This window comes from Catharus ustulatus, chromosome 23 (genome assembly GCF_009819885.2).
Source record: "Catharus ustulatus isolate bCatUst1 chromosome 23, bCatUst1.pri.v2, whole genome shotgun sequence".
NCBI lineage: Eukaryota > Metazoa > Chordata > Aves > Passeriformes > Turdidae > Catharus > Catharus ustulatus.
The window spans coordinates 2,004,322-2,021,252 of NC_046243.1; the positions used below are offsets into that span (position 1 = coordinate 2,004,322).

The 16,931-nt window shown below is 43.0% G+C and overlaps 2 protein-coding genes across 2 annotated transcripts; both read right to left on the minus strand.

Annotated features, from left to right (window-relative positions):
- Positions 1-1,358: 1,358 nt before the first annotated feature.
- Positions 1,359-5,041, minus strand: LOC117006633 (keratin, type I cytoskeletal 12-like). Its single transcript, XM_033079176.1, has 8 exons — positions 4,263-5,041; positions 3,849-3,931; positions 3,467-3,623; positions 3,050-3,211; positions 2,826-2,951; positions 2,246-2,463; positions 1,906-1,988; positions 1,359-1,701 (listed from the first exon to the last, which is right to left on the minus strand). The coding sequence occupies exons 1-8, from the start codon at positions 4,905-4,907 to the stop codon at positions 1,604-1,606; spliced, it is 1,572 nt and encodes a 523-aa protein (XP_032935067.1). The 5' UTR covers positions 4,908-5,041; the 3' UTR covers positions 1,359-1,603.
- A 1,697-nt stretch (positions 5,042-6,738) lies between these two features.
- KRT20 (keratin 20) lies at positions 6,739-12,174 on the minus strand. Its single transcript, XM_033079179.1, has 8 exons — positions 10,240-12,174; positions 9,426-9,508; positions 9,077-9,233; positions 8,452-8,613; positions 8,245-8,370; positions 7,897-8,117; positions 7,294-7,334; positions 6,739-6,885 (listed from the first exon to the last, which is right to left on the minus strand). Exons 1-8 carry the CDS (start codon positions 10,654-10,656, stop codon positions 6,788-6,790), a joined length of 1,305 nt encoding a protein of 434 aa, XP_032935070.1. The 5' UTR covers positions 10,657-12,174; the 3' UTR covers positions 6,739-6,787.
- Between the last annotated feature and the right edge of the window lie 4,757 nt (positions 12,175-16,931).

The window sequence follows — 16,931 nt, forward strand, 5'->3', positions numbered from 1 at the left end:
CTCCACCATTGTTAGGAATGTCACAGAATTTCCATCCCTGAAGGTATTTGACACTCAGATGAAGTCTCTGGTGTTTGACCTGACCCAGTGTTGAGGACTGTCCTGTTTCAGAAACAAGCTGGGCTCCTGGGCATCCTCTTTTATGGGCAGAAACACCCGAGGGAGAGGAACCAGCCCTGGTGCAACTTGTGGTAAGGGCCTTGACTCATCTCCTGCAGAGGGCAAAGTCCTGGTGAATGTACACTTCAGACACACCACAGCTGTCAGGAAAAGGGTCTGGCTTGTCTCTGATGGTGTTTCAGTACCTGTGCCAGGTGTTGGTGTGCTCTACACACAACACACAATGTATGTGGGGTCCTTGCCCCTTTCCTGACAGCTCCCAGGCAGGCCCAGCACAGCTTGTCTGGTGTGCTGTGCTTCTTCATTTCCTGCTCACTGGAGCACTGTGTGATCCCCATGATCTTGTGTGCTAAGAATGGCTCTTACCTATTTCATTTTACTTCTTGCTTATTTGTTTTCAGTAGTGCACAATTAAAAAAAAATCCAATTTCGATAGAAATTTAAAATTTAGCAAAGAGAGAAATGCATTCTAGGCTCCAAATGAGAGCCTAAAATGAATGGCCAAACAGGCAGTAAAACAGAAATGATAAAACAGGCAGTAAACTTTCAAAAAGACATATCTTTTTAGAAGTCAAAATACTGTACCACTTAAAAGTCTCCTGGTGTAAAAAGGCTTCCCTGTTCTTGGCTGTGTCTGTTGGCACACATGAAAGGATGCTGTGTTTGGATTTTATTTTCCTTAGCTGACTGTCTTCCAGTTGACCTGGACTGAGATGGAAAGGTTTTGTTGTCCATTCTCTTTTCTGCAAGTGTCTCAATTATCCTTTTTCTGTGTAGTTCTAAACCCAAAATATTTGCAGTATTTGTCAGTGATGGGATGAGAACAGTTACATAAGAAAACCATTAGGAATCCATCAGACAAACACAAGGTATTGCACTTGGGATGGTATAAACTAATGCTTTATTTTTTCTTTTTTTTTTTTTTTCAGATGTAAAGGGAACACCTGGCTCTGAGATTCCTGAAGGCTAAAGGCAGGTAGGTGTAAGCAATTGCATATTTCCTAGGATTTATGGAATTGAATTGAATTCCAGCTGCTTTCAATGTTCATATTTTATTGCTGGCTCACCACACAGCTGGAGAGGTCCATGGAGAATAAAGAGACACTAATACCTTAAAGCTTGTTGAGTCCTTTTTATTAGGGATGAAAGCTGGAAAATGAGGTTAGAACAGCAAAATTATTTTATCTGTTGATTACTAAAGATTATAAAAAGGCAAATCTGATTAAGTGTGTGCTTCGTATTTCTGGTTGTTGAACAGAGTTTTGATATTTTTAAAGAACACCGTGGAAATCATACAGGTAATGCTGATAGAGTGAAGCAGGAAATATATTGCATGTCTGCAAGGAATGAAAGTGCTGACTTTGTCTTATCTAAAAGATTCTTAGTACAAAGCCAAATGTTTTATCGCTTCATACAAAAGAATAAAATTATTTATCCATTTTGGCTTGGAGCAAATGGATGTGTTGCCACATCAGATTGTGCCTCATATCTTCTCTTCAACTTCCTTAACGTGGGATGCAACAACTTTTCCATCTACCACTTCTTCGACAATTGTCTTGATCTTTCTAGTTTTGGTTGGATCTAAACATCATGAACAAAACAAAAAAAATTTATCAATGTGTTAAAAATATATACCAAAGCAACACATGAAAGTACCCCCTTTTCCTTTCCAACTGCCTTCTCATTTTAATGAACTCTATGATGTAGTTAAAACAGGATAGATAACATTTATTATTTGATTTATAAGAATGACCTTAGAAATAAAATTTTATTTTTTCTACCTACCTTGAGAAGAATCCAGTGACTGTGTTTGAGATTTGGACCCTGTCAGGGATGAGCTTTCAAACGTAACTGCCTGTCCAGCGCCCCTAAAAGGGAATCAGAGACATGCACTATTTGGGATGTTCCACATGGTCAGGATAAATTCCCTTTTCATGGTGATAGATTATTTAAACAGTGAGCAGAATGGCTCACTCTCCTCAGTCACAGTGATATTTCAGATCACCGTATGTGCCTTACTTTCGCTTGGAGAATGTTCCACTTATTTTACCTCTTTTTTTTCCTGGAAAGGATTTTGTTACAGAAAATAAACCAAGGAGATATTTTGTGTCAAGCAGTTCCTTACACAAATTCTCCATCCAGCAGGCGCCGGTAGGTTTCAATCTCCATTTCCAGACGAGTTTTGATGTCCAGGAGCTGCTGGTACTCCGCGTTCTGGCGCTCCATGTCAGCCCTGACCTGGAAAAGCTGGGCCTCCAGGTTCCCAATCTGTATTTGGATTTGTGACAGCTGAGCGCAGTAACCACCCTCTGTTTCTGCTAAAGTGTCTTCCAGGGATTTTTTCTGTGTAAGGAAATGAAATAATTTCTGGTTAAGGAAAAAAATCTCTTTATAAAACCAACTGAAGTAGCTTAAGGGAGTGAGCACAGCTGCATTACTTAGAAGGTTTTATTTTCTTTTTGAAAACACCAGTTTGAAATCTGTCCCTTGTCACTTCCCTAAATGTGATGTAAAAACTCATCTGCTTTGTGACATGCTCTTTGCAATCCAGTTAGATATATTACTGCTATTTAGGAACTAAAATAATATAGGATTTAATCGGAAGCAAATGCAAATCCTCAATTTTTTGGAATAGGATTAGGTCTAAAACGACTTTTGAAGTTGCTGAATTGGCTCTGAGCAGTCAGCAGCTTCCCAGAACTTACCATGGCGAGCTGAGACTGCAGCTCTATTTCCAGGCTCTGGAGAGTCCGTTTTAAATCTGTGATCTCGCTCTTTCCCGACTGGAGCTGCTCAGTATTGGTGGAGATCTCCCTTTTCAGCTCCCCACTCTGAAATGACAAAGAAGAATGGAGTGTAATTTTACTGTTCCAAGTATTGAACTCGTTTTCCTGTGCATTTTGCTGAGTTTTCTCTCTCTGGTTTTTACTTTTTCATTGAACCACGCCTCGGCCTCTTTGCGGTTTTGCTCGGCAATGACTTCGTACTGTCCCCTCATATCATTCAGAAGCTTGGTCAGGTCAGTCCCTGGAGCAGCGTCCATTTCCACACTGACTTGGCCAAATTCACTGCTTTGGATGCCCTGAAGCTCCTGCAGAGATTGAAAATAAAGAGAAGATTCTGTTAATAAAAGACAAAATGGTTCTACCAAAAAATATATAAAGAAATATTCAACAAGGATCTGTAGCTTGGTTCTCGCACTCTTTCACTTAGCAAACTCAAAAACAGCAAACAGAACCTATAATGAAACTCAGGACATTCCACTGGCTTAATTAAATACGGGAGTAATTTGATGTTTCACAATTTTATATGTCTTGTTATTAATTCACAAAGGAAAAAAAATAACCTCTTCATGGTTCTTCTTGAGATAAGCCAGTTCTTCATTCAGGCTTTCAATCTGCATCTCCAGATCTGCCCTGGTCATGGTCAGCTCATCCAGGACTCTGCGCAGACCATTGATGTCGGCCTCCACACTCTGCCTAAGAGCCACTTCATTCTCATATCTATGCATAAAGGATTAAATATTATTTTTTACATGGCCAGTGAGATCAAATGCAAACTTTTAATGTGCTTTATTTTAACTTTAATAGGAAAACTTAATACACATAGTTATTATAATATTGTTTAATAATTATATTACAAGTATTCTACAATGCTAGAGATTTTTAATACAAAATAACTTTTTCCCTAAGATATTAGGAGTTTTTGTAGCATTAAGATATCCTTACTTCAGTCTGAAATCATCAGCAGCCAGTCTGGCATTATCGACCTGCAGAATGATCCTCGCGTTGTCGATGGTTGCATTGATGATCTAAAATATAATCAGAATTTAGAGAATGATGTTACTGCCCAAAGCCTTCATGGCTTCATAATGGCTTTAAACTTTGTGTTCTACAAGGGTTTGTAGAACTTCATTCCAACACTGCCTTCTCCTTTATTCAGATTAGACAAATCATTGTGTGACACAGCTACACTACAGAACTGCTTTAATGTCCAACATGTCACCAGTGACAGAGGTCACTGCAAGGGTCAGTACCAAAGGATAAATGTGCTCTTGGTTTCCAAAAGAAATTTGTTATTTTCAATCATGCTATTAAATGAATTACAAATACAAAGATATATTAAATACATTGCTTTACTACCTTGTTTCGAAGATCTTCAATGAGGGGGTAGAATTTACTGTAGTCATTCCCAGATCCAGGGGTGCCAGTTCCAGGGCCATTTTTCTCATACCACTCACGGATTTTGCACTCCAGCTCGGTGTTGGCCTCCTCCAGAGATCTCACTTTGTCCAGGTACGCAGCCAGACGGTCATTGAGATTCTGCATAGTTTCTTTTTTTGAGCCAGAAAGAAGGCCACCATCACCAGCACCAGCAGGGCCAAACCCACCTCCAAACCCAGCCCCTAAGCCACCACCAAAGCCACTTCCAAAAGCAGCACCTGAACTGCTGCCAAAACCGCTTCCCAAACCTCCTCCAAACCCACTGCCTAGGCCACCTCCATAGCTACCACCCAAACCACCTCCAAAGCTTCCACCAAAGCCACTGCTTAAGCTGCTCCCAAATCCTGCAACTGAGCTGCTCCCAAAGCCCCCACCGTAACCAGAGCTTGAGCCCAGCAGAGAAGCTGCACCAAACCCTCCACCAGACCCCCCACCAAAGCCAAGCCCGCTGCCACCATAGCCTCCTCCACCACTGGAGCTGGACATCCTCAGGGATCCCCCTCCAAATCCGCTGCGAGAGGAGAAGGGCCGGGAGCCGCTGCTTGTGCGCACGGAAAGGGCCATGGTGTGCTCGAGGTGCCCGGATCCGCCCCGTGGAGGATACAACAGAGAGCAGGGCACAGCGGCAGCACGGTCAGCTTTATAGAGGCACGGCAGGGGGTGTTTCAGGAGGAGTCCCCACCTCCTGGGGAGAGCTTTCACACTCTCTCCCCCTCCTGTTTGGAGGGGATGTCAGTTTAGTGTGTTCTGACCAAGCGAAACGATATGTGCCAAGCGAAATTGCCAATGGGAGTGGAAATGTGGTGCCCTCCAGGTATTTGTATGAGGGGAAATGGGTGGGGTGGAGCTGAGACATCACGGTTGTGTTCTGCCATGTGCAATGGAGCACAAAAAGTTCTTTTCGCATTTAAATCCCTCCTAAATAATTGTTTTGTCATTGCAGATTCGGTGCTTCCTGCATTTGGGGCTGTTCTTACAGGATTTTGCTAAGTCATCAGAGTGATCCCTTTGATCCCTGCTTCTTAGCCTGTGTGGCAGGAATGTCTTTCTTTTCATAATGCTCTTCTGGCAGGAGCCTCTGCTGGATTAGTGCTCCTGAATGCTTGATAGGAAGTAAGAAAAGTGACCATCAGGTGTCCAAGGGCACATGGATGTTCAGTGAGCTTCAGGGTGATCATTAATATGAAAATATGAATATGCTTATACCAAAAAGGACTTGGAATTTGTTTTATGCCCTAACCCTTTCATTACTGAAATACCTCAGAGTGATATGCTTACAGTCTGTAGCATATAGTCTACAGCATATAAGAGTTTGTACTTTGGAGCTGGGAACTGACCATTGTGTCTGCTAAATAGTTTGCTGTTACCTCAAAATAAGAAATCTGTACTTGGTGCTTTTTATAATACAAATCTAAAGATCAAATGTAGCGCTCCTGGGTGCAGGTTTGGGCATGGGAACCCTCCCAAGCCAGTATATTTTTCTTTTGAAGTTCTTTTGATAAATGGAAAATTGGTTTTCCTTTGTCCTGGCTTAATTATATCATTGGATTTGTGAACTGAAATGTGTTAATTTTTGATTTATCCGCACCCAGGAGCATGGGGTGCTTTTGGGGCAGAAAAGGGCGGAAGATCAAAGGTGTAAGTGAAGCATTTCTGTGGAAATGAGCTGATAGCCTGGTCTCAGTGACTCTGGGCACTGAAAGCAGAGGATTAGTTCTTTGGCAGCTGTTTATGTACAGTACAGAGCTCTGGACAGGTGAGGTTTCATAGGGAAGAGCTTTGTGTGTTTATGTTCTCAAGAGGAAAATGTAAACTCTGGGACTGATAATCCAGGTGTGGCACAGGGGCCTCTCTGTGGGACAGGGAACATTATTGGCACAGGAAGGTTTGAAAGAGAGGGAGATATTTCAAATATATTCTTCTTGATAAAATACCTTGGCTTGCCATAGTCCCTGGTGATTCACAGAATGTGAAAAATATCAAATAGGCTTCTCCAATTGATTTTTTCATGTTAATATATTATGAAAAGCAAATTGACACTTCTTATTTATTTGAAAATCAGGTTTCAAGGAAGTGAAGCTGCTTTATGTTTGAGTGGGAGTTCACATTCAGAAAAGATGTGCTGAACTAATGTCTTAATGCATTTTAAAAACCTAATACTTCCTTTTTTATTGGTGTTGGAAGCAATTATGCATTCATAGCAGGCTGATTCGATTTTTTTTTCCTCAAGGTACTTAATCACTATGTAAGTAAACCCAAAGTGTTTTATGTTGTGACTTACAGATTTTTATTAATGCTCCCCCATAAAAACAACAACCACAACAAAAGATTTGATATTTTGGCATTTTTTAATCCTTCTGGAGTTTAGATCAGATTCTTTCTAAATCTTTTAGTTTTGGCATCAGCTTCAGGGAACTCAGAGGCATCTTTTCTGCTGGTGCTGTTTACATCTTCTCTTCAATCTCTCTGACCTCAGAGGAGACAATCTTGCCATCAACCACCTCCTCAACTATTGTCTTGATCTTCTTAAATTTACTTGATTCTGTTAAGGAAATTGAAAAGAGAAGTAATTTAGTGCAATGTACATTGACAAAGTTAATGTTACTTGGGAGCCTCAGTCTCCCTGTGCTGCCAGCAGGGAGAAGCAGATACTTCTGCAGTTCTCCAGAGGGGAAATCAGTAACTCTGTTGTTCTCTTTGCTCTCTGAGGACTCAAAGAACTACAGAATGGGTAAGGTGAACCTGTGATTTCACACTGGGCACCTGAATTGTATATATAAACCCAGGTTTGTATGTTCCCCATAGGATAGCCATACAGTTGATTGCTTTCTTAATACAAGATTCCACTGGCTGATTATTTGCTCTGAAGCTGCTGTTTTATATCAGGCTACTTCATTCCATAACATTTCAATAGGCAGCTATCAAAACAGAAAGAAGTTGGTGGACATACCTTTTTCAGCCTCTGTTACCGACGCTATCGCTTCTAAATCCCTGTTCAAATTGAAAATTAGAAAATGTAAATATATGACAACTCATGTATTGAAGAAACATCCTTGTGCATTTCCTATGTGTTTGATCAAGACAGCTAATCCCCTTTCATCAAGATATTTAATCAGGAGATAACTCAGTGAAACGAGTTCTCTCAGTTAAAGTGAAACTTGCTAAGCATGAGCTGTAGGTGCAGTTAATCTGCAGGCTCATCTCTGCAACACCAGGACTTCAGCTCACACAGGTACACCCCAACTAGTTCCTGAGCCAGAACAACTGAACAGGTAAAATCTGGGGGAAGTTCCACTCTCTGCTTAACCCACACAGACAAGTTGATCAAAAACTGCATTACTGATGTTCTGGTGTGTGAACATCTACCCAACTGCCCAGCTCACAGAGTCTGTAGGCTGGGAGAGCCCACCCCAAAATGCCAGCCTGAATGGCAACCTGCTCTGATTCTGTGGCTGAAAACTGGGCAATGGGCTTCCCCATCCCAAAGCACTTGCAGAGAGGCAGATTTGCCAACAAACCCAAGCCAACACGCAAGAGCCATGTGTGTGCTCACCCGATTTCCTCTCCCTCCAGCAGCCGGCGGTACGTGGCGATCTCCATCTCCAGGCGAGTCTTGACGTCCATCAGGGTGCTGTACTGACTGTTCTGAGCCTCCATGTCAGCTCTCAGCTGCCTCAGCTGGGCCTCCAGACTGGAAATTGCTTGCTGTATGTGGTCAAGCTGGTAACTGTAGCGTGCTTCTGTTTCAGCCAGAGTGCCTTCCAGGGTCTGTTTCTATAGTGCATGGGAGGAACAATGATGTATTATTCAGAGGATACATTTTTCTGTTAAAATAGCATTTTGATTGTAAATCTGTGTAACTCTACTATCCACAGTCTTTATTTTGCTTTTTGTTATTTACCATGGTCAGCAGGGACTGTAATTCCAGCTCCAGGCTCTGGTAGACCTGTCTCCGTTCCGTGATCTCTTTCCTGTGGCCCTCCAGCTTCTCAACACTGACGGAAACTTCCTGGTGCAACTCTGTTATCTGGAATGAGGAATGGAGAGACCGTGAACTCCAGCCAGGCATGACTGAGGTTCTTGATAGTGTTTAAGAAGTTGACTTTACCAGATTTTCATAATGGTCTTTGGCTTCTTGGCGGTACTTTTCTGCCACTTCTTCATATTGCTTCCTCATGTTTTCCATGATGGCTGCGAGATCGATGCCGGGAGCAGCATCCACTGCGACGTTCACAGAGCCTCCTACTTCTTTGTGCAGCCTGTCCCGTTCCTGCAGCAATGGGGACCATGTTAGCACCAACTGAGGGAGCTGTCACCCCTGCCCATTGGACACAAACTCAGCATCTACACACGTACAACTAATCCTTAATAGTACCTTGGGGCAAGACAACTTAATCACCTTGTAAATACTGTTTAGTGCGCCTCACCTTAGAGCAGTTTACTTGCCTTATAGCAATAAATGTTGTATCATAGATAAATATATCATAAAAATTATTTCCTCAGAGCCTGACCTGTGGAATGAGGGCAGAAGTCTTGGCTCCCATTTGTGTACTTTTTGAGCTAATAATTCCTGAACTGTAAATTTTTCTTAGAGAAAACCTTCATCCCTTTGATTCCTGGAATGGAGGAGTGTTCAGCCTTTGATCCCTTAGGGCCACACATGGTTATACTGCTTCCAGGATGGATAGAAATGCTTCCTAGTGAGGAAGCTGGCAGTGGTCAGGTGCTCTCACCTCCTCGTGGCTCTTCCTGAGGAAAACGAGCTCCTCAGTGATGCTCTCAATCTGGGACTCCAGGTCAGCTTTTGTCAGAGTCAGGTCGTCACGGACACGGAGCAGCCCGGTGATGTCGCTCTCCACACTCTGCCTGAGCAGGTGCTCATTCTCAAACCTGTACAATGCAGTGCCTTTTGTCATCAGTTTGGAGTAAATGTTAGAATCAATAACTGCCACAGTCATTGTGAAGTTTACATTAAACTTGAAGTTGGAAAATATTCACTTCTTGGCACCCATTCCAGTAAGTGGAAGCTTTCCTAAATAAGAGAGGCATGGAAGAGAATTGATATAAAATCATGAAACTTACTTCAGCCTGAAGTCATCAGCAGCCAGCTTGGCATTGTCAATCTGCAGGACAAGCCTGGAATTTTCCATCTGGGCATCTGCAATCTGAAGAGAATGGTGGACAAGCAATAAAACTTTGCACAGAAATTCACACTTGATCCTTTCTTGGGAATGAATACTGTAAGTAGACTTCATCCTCCTTCCCTTCAGCTGTCTGTTGGTCAGCTGGCTTTAAGCTAAGTTCCATCTGAAGTGCATGAAAGGAATTAGGGATGTCCAAAAGACAAATTCTCCTGCCATAAAATAAGTGTATCAAACAGTTGAGATGAACTTCTCTCTGAAGGGATTTGCTTTTAAGTGCTGGGAAGTGAAACTGATAAAACATAAAAGGGAAATGACTAAAGGAAGTTCTGGAAACATGATTTGACAAACCTGTCAATTGATTGTTGGGAATATTTCTTTGCTTCCAGTAGTAATTTACTATTTTAAGTAGTGGTCTTTAATTTTTTTCTAAGTGTTTGCCCTTCTTTTCTAAAAAACACTTTGAAATAGACTGTTGCTAAACTAATTTTAAATATGTAGGTTATCATTAGTACTTTCTCTAATTAAAGCTACCTAAGGCAAATATCATAGAACTAGTAAATTTTGAGATTTTTCAGGTATGAGATTACTCACAACTGCAGGCATATATCTGGTATTACAAATGACCAAAAATCAACTTTTTCTTCACAGGTAGGCCAATTACAATTTGGAAAAGTACATTTTCTACAACAGATTATTCTCCATCTCACTGATAATTGCGATTCCTATATTTCTGGCAGGCTATGATCTCTTACCTTGCTTCTGAGTTCTTCAATTGTTTTGAAGTAGGAGCTGTAGTCCTGCCCTACGCTTACGGTGTTCTTCTCATGCCATTCCCTGATCTGCGTCTCAAGCAGGGAGTTTGACTTCTCCAGTGAGCGCACCCGCTCCAGGTAGGCAGCCAGGCGATCGTTCAGGTTCTGCATGGTTGATTTTTCATTGCCAGCCAGCAGCACATCGCTCCCAGTGATGCTGACCTGGAGGCTCCCTCCAAGGCCAGAGCTGGTGCTGGTTGATATGCGGGTGCCATAGCCCCCAGCTCCCCCATAGACGCTGGGAGCCTGGATCTTCTGCAGGGACATTTTCCTGGAGGTCACACTGCTCACGCTGGGCGCGGCAGTCTGGGCACGGCTGCTGGAGCTCCACTGGATGCTGCGGGTGGAGAATGCCATTGTGCTCTTTGTCTTCTGGACTGAGGCAGGTAAAGTAAAGCAGCACAGATGGAGATGGTAGCTAGGAGCTGAGTGTGCACTTGCACCTTTATACAGTCCAGGAGGAAGCACTGTGGCTGGAAACCCCACCTATGCTGACGCAGAGTGTCGTTAGTATCGGCACAAAGAGCATGCAGGATATTGCCCCCACTCCCCGTAATTGGAAGGGGTTCTCATCTGTTCGTCTGTGTTTGAGGAACACTCCCTGGGTAGTTTGCTTGCTTTGTTATTTTGTATAACAGATAACAGAAAATGATCTATTGAATAATTTATAACCATTTATGTACCTGCAGCCAATCCTCTCTGTAGCCCTTTGGAACAAATGAGTAAGTTCTAAGCCCCCTGCACAGTGCATGAATTTAAAATGAGAGTTGCCTGTATGTGACAAGAGACTTAAAATATTTATATTTGTTGAGTAAGCAATAACTTGGGCCTCAGGACAGTCTAGAACAGTGTATAAGTTATTAGAAAGGAGGCAGCTGTACTACTATGTGAATTCATTTCATAGTAAGCACAAACCAACATCTGCACTGCCAGTGAAGAGTGGAGGCTGTTGCCATCAGCTTGGATTGAATATACATTCATCTGCTATTAGAAAACCCTTGCAAGTGGAATTTGAGCTTTCAGTACAGCTGAGATTGAGTGGGGAGGGTAGTTCTTTGTCCTTAAGTGAGGTAGGAGGGATGAGAATATTGGAAACTTTTCACAGCCCACTGTGTTTCACGTGTGAGATGCTGAGGTCCATAGAGTGGCAGGAAGTGTTGAGTTCCAGCTTCCAGCAGAATGAACCTCCAGCCTTCCTGTGTGGCTGAGGTTGAAGCAAAACAGTTTCCCTCCTGCCTCATCAGAGACCTCCAGCTAACAAGTGCCATGCTGAGGGATCTGTCCCCAATCTGGGGGCTGTGTCATTAACAGGAAACCAGCTGCCTTTCCATGGCATGAAGAGACTCAACAATCCTACTGCTGATCATGTGGAGGAGGCTCCTGGGCTGTCTGTGCTGCACCTTTGATACAGAAAGTGCATGGAGAATTTGTACAGCAAGGGAAGAATCTGACTGCTGAGGGTTTGTTAGTGCTGCAGGAGGGTGGGTGGCAGGTGTGGGTTGGGGCAGTGTGGAGCTGCAGCTCCTGGGGCACACACTGAACAGTATTTATGTGTGTTACTGATGTTGTCAGGCAGAACAATGAACACACATGGCTTGTGTTAGTGACAGCAGCTGCTGTATGTACTCATCTCCCACCTTGGGGCAAGGAAATTGGAGACACATGCAGCTTTGGAGGCACTGAAATGTGCATTGGAGGCACCTTCAGCTTTCTGAGAGCACCCAACCCAGAACAGTTGGGTATTAGGGAATACCCCATATATTAGGGAATCAGTACTGCCAAGTTTTTAAGTTACCATTTAGGGATCAGTCTAACTGGTGTTGGCTCAAGGCAGAAAGTTAAACTGTTGTACTTGGCTGTTCTGGACACACAGCTTCCAAACCAAAAATCAGTGTGCAGGGCAGGATTTTTTTTTTCTTAGGAGGATGCTGTTGAGTGTCTTTGGACTTTGACTTCTTTGGGTGTAACTTGTAATAAAAAAGCCATTATGAGATGTGAAACCAAAGTACACTGGCAAATGAAACATTTAGTGTGTCATTACAGACACTCAGGGTGGGTTGTCTTTTGTCCATTGAAATTATCCAGGCTGGGTAAGAATTACTCATTTTAGTAGAGCAGAGTCTACACCTTTAGACTGTAAGAGGTGTATAAAAGAGATCCTGCAGTTCTTACATCCCTTGGCTCTGTATCTCACTGCCTAGATCTCTGCAGGATTGTGTTACAGTCTGTTTAAGAGCAAACATTCTACTTTGTCTTCTCAGTATTAAAATTACTTTCCATGTTACCTTGGTGATGTTTTTTCTAAACATCATTTGGAGGTTCTATTTGTTCATTTAGCAAGCAAATGAAAAAAGAAGTCAGTGATCTGAATTAAGGTGAGCATCAGGCTTAGGTCAGACATTGCCTGGTGTTATGGCTCTGCTCTTTTGTTCAAGCTGAACCTCCAGCAATTATTCCCTCTGGACTATTCAGCAGAAGCATCCAAGATGTATGCAAGAGGAAGCAAGGAGCAATGGCATCGTGCAAACCTGATGTGAAAAGATACAAGGCTGAATTTTCTTAGTGTTCTTTTTATTCTCATCCCTTGATTGTTTACTGACAATTTCTCTGGTCTTATAATTTTCTACATGCTTCTATCCTCCTCAAAAAGCTAGAATATTTGCAAGAATACTTGCTAGGATCAGGATAGATTCACATCAGAGGAGGGGTTTGCTCCTGGTGTTGGTTCAGTACACTTTTTTCCATGGTTTTATCAGTCACTGGAAGCTGCCAGAGAGAGCCCTGAAGCTGCAGCCATGGCAGTGAGGGAAGGAGGAGGCCCCAGCCAGGCTGGAGGGTGAGGGGCTCCTCAAGGTCACTTGGGAGTGGCCCTGGTGTCCTCCACCCCTGGACTATGCCCAGGAATTATCTGTAAGAACATGGGCTGCCTCCTTTTATTTATTTTTTATTTTATTGGTTGTAAGAGTAAGTTACTAAATAGATGTTGGGCAACCTAAAAATTTATTGTGCAGTGCTGCAGTTTTGGTCAGCTCTGAAGAAATGCTGTGACAGTTTGCTGGTGCTTTAGCTCAGCAGAGCAGTTTCAGCCCAGACTGAGGTGTGGGAGCTGTAGAGGGCAATCTGTGGGTTCATGGGTAGCACTTCCCCTCCATGACATGCTTGGTCAGAGTGGATTGCCTATAGACACAATAAAACATTTATAGCCACGCTAATGAATTGTTTGATTTCATGAAGTGTCGCCTGTGTGACTGAAGTTGAATGTGCATTAGAGGGCCATGGAGATAAGTTCTGCAGGGCTCTGATAATGTGGATGCCATTCCAGCTGACTCACCTGTGCTAACCAGCCATGGGCAACCAGTCTGGAGAGTTCAAGGAAAAGAGACACACCCAGCTGTGGGTCTGCGTTTTTGCTGCCTTTAGGTGGAACAGATGCTTTTCTTTTGGCTGACACAGAGACTGAAACAAAGCAAAATCTTTAGAGATGATCCATTCTAGGAGTGAAATCCAAGACTCTCTTGTTGGTTTCTGTGTTTGGGTTTAGCATCATAAGAGTTTGATTCTGAAATCTACACTACAGCCCTGAAAGGACATCGCTGTGCAAAGTGCATTCAAGGGAGATGCATTCCATGTTCAGTGCTCCAGCCTTATTCCAGTATTCAATATTTCTGGGTCTGAGATATTCCCCTCCTTCTTTTCTTAAATACCTTTGCACTTCCTGTTAATGCCAATTCCTGTGAAGCCTGCTCTCTCCAAAGGTGTTTTGTGCTTTGCTGAATGGGATCAGAGGAAAGTTTTAGATGATGTCACCAACTCAGCTGGATTCACCTAAGCCCTGAACATTTGCAGCTCAAGATCTTACACTGTCTGCCTCACGTATATTTTCCCCTCATTTCCCTCTCCTTTTTATCTTTTGTCCAATGAAAATATCTCAATCATCAAACCACTGCATCTTATTTCTTTCTGCTTGGAGCTTTGACCAGAGGGGTAAGTTAAAACATTACATATTTATGGTACTTAGAGAGGTGTTCCAGCCCCTGGAGTGGTGCATGAGGCAGTGTGTGGGTTCCATCCCTCCCCAGCCACAGGTGGAAAATGAAAGTCAGGAGCTGCCTTTCCTGTCTCAGCTGCTCTCCTTGAACAGAATCAGATCTCAGTGCCAACGAAAACAGCTCCAGGCCACACAAACGAACCTTCATTTTTTCTTCCCCAAAAGTGCCATTCAGATCAGCTCTAACACAGGACTGCTGGCAAATCTCGCTCCCTTGGAAAAACCCTGTGCAACTGAAGTGTCAGGGGAATGAGAAAACCAGTGAACTGGAGAGAATTTCAGCCCACTGACTCTCTCAGTTCTCTAATGCTGGAGTGCCCATGAAAAATATTGCAAATTTCTGTGATTCAAGAGGCAAATAGGATTTTCATAGCCCTGTGCAAATATAGGTACACACTGATGGTACACCCTAAAAGATGAATACAAACACACTGTATTGCATGTGTTCATACCTGTGTACATTTTTACTAACTTTAAAAGAAAAAAAAAATATTGTGGTTCTGGGCATCTCACTTGTGTCATACTTGGAACCCACAAATGAAAAAGAATTTTTCCCCAGAGTAAAATTGCACTCATAGTGCACTCATAGTGCCAGGAGGTGCCTGCATAGCTGTACCTTCTTGTTTGGGACTGCTCTGGAATATCATCTTTGTATCCCAGCGATCCCACGGCATCCCCACTGCCGGGATTTGTACCCAGGAGCAGCCTGTGAGCTGCTTGGAACCCAAAATCCCCTCCCGGCGTCAAGATCTGTGTCAGGAAAGCAGATACCAAAAAAGCCAAATAAAGCAAACAGGCCGAAAATCCGTCTCCGTGCTCCCTGGAGGAAGCGTGGCGCTGTTAGTGACACTCACTGCACAAACTGCAGCAGAAATTCGCAGTTCGGAGTCACTGCCCAGGCTCAGGAGCCCCGAGGAGCCGCAGGAGCAGGGACAGGCTCCGTGCGGATCTGCCTGCTTGTCACTAGAGGCCACCACCGACCTTCGGAACGGAGCTGCCTCCAGCCCTCCCCAGCTTCAACCAGGCAATCAAACTTAGGGATTACATAACAAAAGTTCTCATCCTCTCCACTTTCCTGGCCCTAGATCCACGGGAAGTTTAGTTGTCTCGCTCTTGTGGCCAAACGTTTAGAGGAATATTTTTCTTCAGAGCCACCAGGCACAGTTAAGCAGTTCAGTGCTGTGTGTGAAGTGGGTTAGGCAGCAAGAAGAATTTTCTAAATTTTGGCATCTGAGTCTTTGAGGACAGGGAGCGTTCATTACCCTTTTCTATAACTGATGCTTGAGTATCTCAGTTTTTAGCCGGTGATAGGCTGTAGACCCTTTTCTGGGTTCTTTAGTTGTGTTTTTATGTTGTTGTTTTTTTTTTCCTGTAGGAGAAAATACATTCTCAGAATGTTTTGAGACTGTCTCTTGTGAGATTAACCTGGAAGCAGAGCCTGAGGCTGGAATGACTTTCAAAAATTAGTGATTTTTCTCATTAATACGACATAAGCATGTGTTTTCTTTCCTGTATAGGTAACTTTATTATCACAATTTCTGTCTGCTTGCGGCAGCATTACAGATTTCCTGCTTTGAAATTGTTCTAGCAAGAGTCACTCCCAGTTTTTTGTTTGATGCATTTGATGTTTTATTTTCTCATACATTGGTTTGAGGGTGCAGAGCTGAGCCAAAGCTGGTACTTCTCTAAAGGCATCACACCTTTAACTTCTGTTCTAAGGAAGAACTGTAGTTTGTAGCTACTTCAGCCTGTTTGTTCCTCCATTTCCCTGCCTGCTCCAGCCAATTATGCCTCTTAATTGAAACACATTTTTCCAAATTATATTCCTCATTTTTGTTGCTTTCTATAGAGCCTAATTACAGCCCGTCACATTGACTCCTTTGGACTTGTCCTTAGGACATTGGAAAGCCAAAAAATTTACCCCCGAAGTCTATATAGTTATTGAAAGTGTCTTTACCACAGCTGGTGTTATGATTTTATGCCTTTAAGCTTCTGATGCATATTCAGGCATTCAAAAAGCAAATTAACATGTCCAGAAGAGGCAGCCCTGCACCTGCCTCGCCATTAGGTCATGTCTTACACTGGGAGCTCCTGCAACAGGGACACTCCAAAAATGTCTGACACTGACGCTTCTGTTTCATGGAATATTTTTGGAGACAATTGATTGTGTCAGTCCTAGGCCAGGAGCTCAAGTGGGTCATTTCCGTATAGTCACACAATTAATGATATCATAAAAGTGCAGCTTGAAAAGAATCCAAACTTTTACTGAGGAAACAACACATGGTAAAACTTTAGTTGGGATTTCACCAAGCCAAATGTCCAGGTAGAGTCAATAATTAAGATGCTTTTGTGGTGTAATGCAGGACATGGGGGGACAGGGGGTGCAGCCTCTCCAGCATTATTCTTTCCTCGCTTCCCTGTTTATAGATTTTCTAAATGATTCATACACAGGAACAGGCATCTCCTAGCAAAACTTTAGAAACCTTTATAGGTCAGGGTGTGGACATTGTGAAATGTTTTACCGGCTCTTCTACCTATTCTCTCTGCTTCAATAGTCCATAGAACTCGTGGGTTTAGCAGTGCT

Bases quoted from the DNA above. Each gene is read 5' to 3' on its own strand.
- LOC117006633 (XM_033079176.1), bottom strand. From the start codon at position 4,907: ATGGCCCTTTCCGTGCGCACAAGCAGCGGCTCCCGGCCCTTCTCCTCT. The intron at 3,624-3,848 runs GTAAGGATATCT...CTTTATGCATAG, and splicing joins GCTGATGATTTCAGACTGAA to ATATGAGAATGAAGTGGCTC. The intron at 3,212-3,466 runs GTTATTTTTTTT...CAATCTCTGCAG, and splicing joins TCAAGAAGAACCATGAAGAG to GAGCTTCAGGGCATCCAAAG.
- KRT20 (XM_033079179.1), bottom strand. From the start codon at position 10,656: ATGGCATTCTCCACCCGCAGCATCCAGTGGAGCTCCAGCAGCCGTGCC. The intron at 9,509-10,239 runs GTAAGAGATCAT...CATTCTCTTCAG, and splicing joins TTGAAGAACTCAGAAGCAAG to ATTGCAGATGCCCAGATGGA. The intron at 7,335-7,896 runs GTGAGCACACAC...CAATTTGAACAG, and splicing joins CTGGAGGGAGAGGAAATCGG to GGATTTAGAAGCGATAGCGT.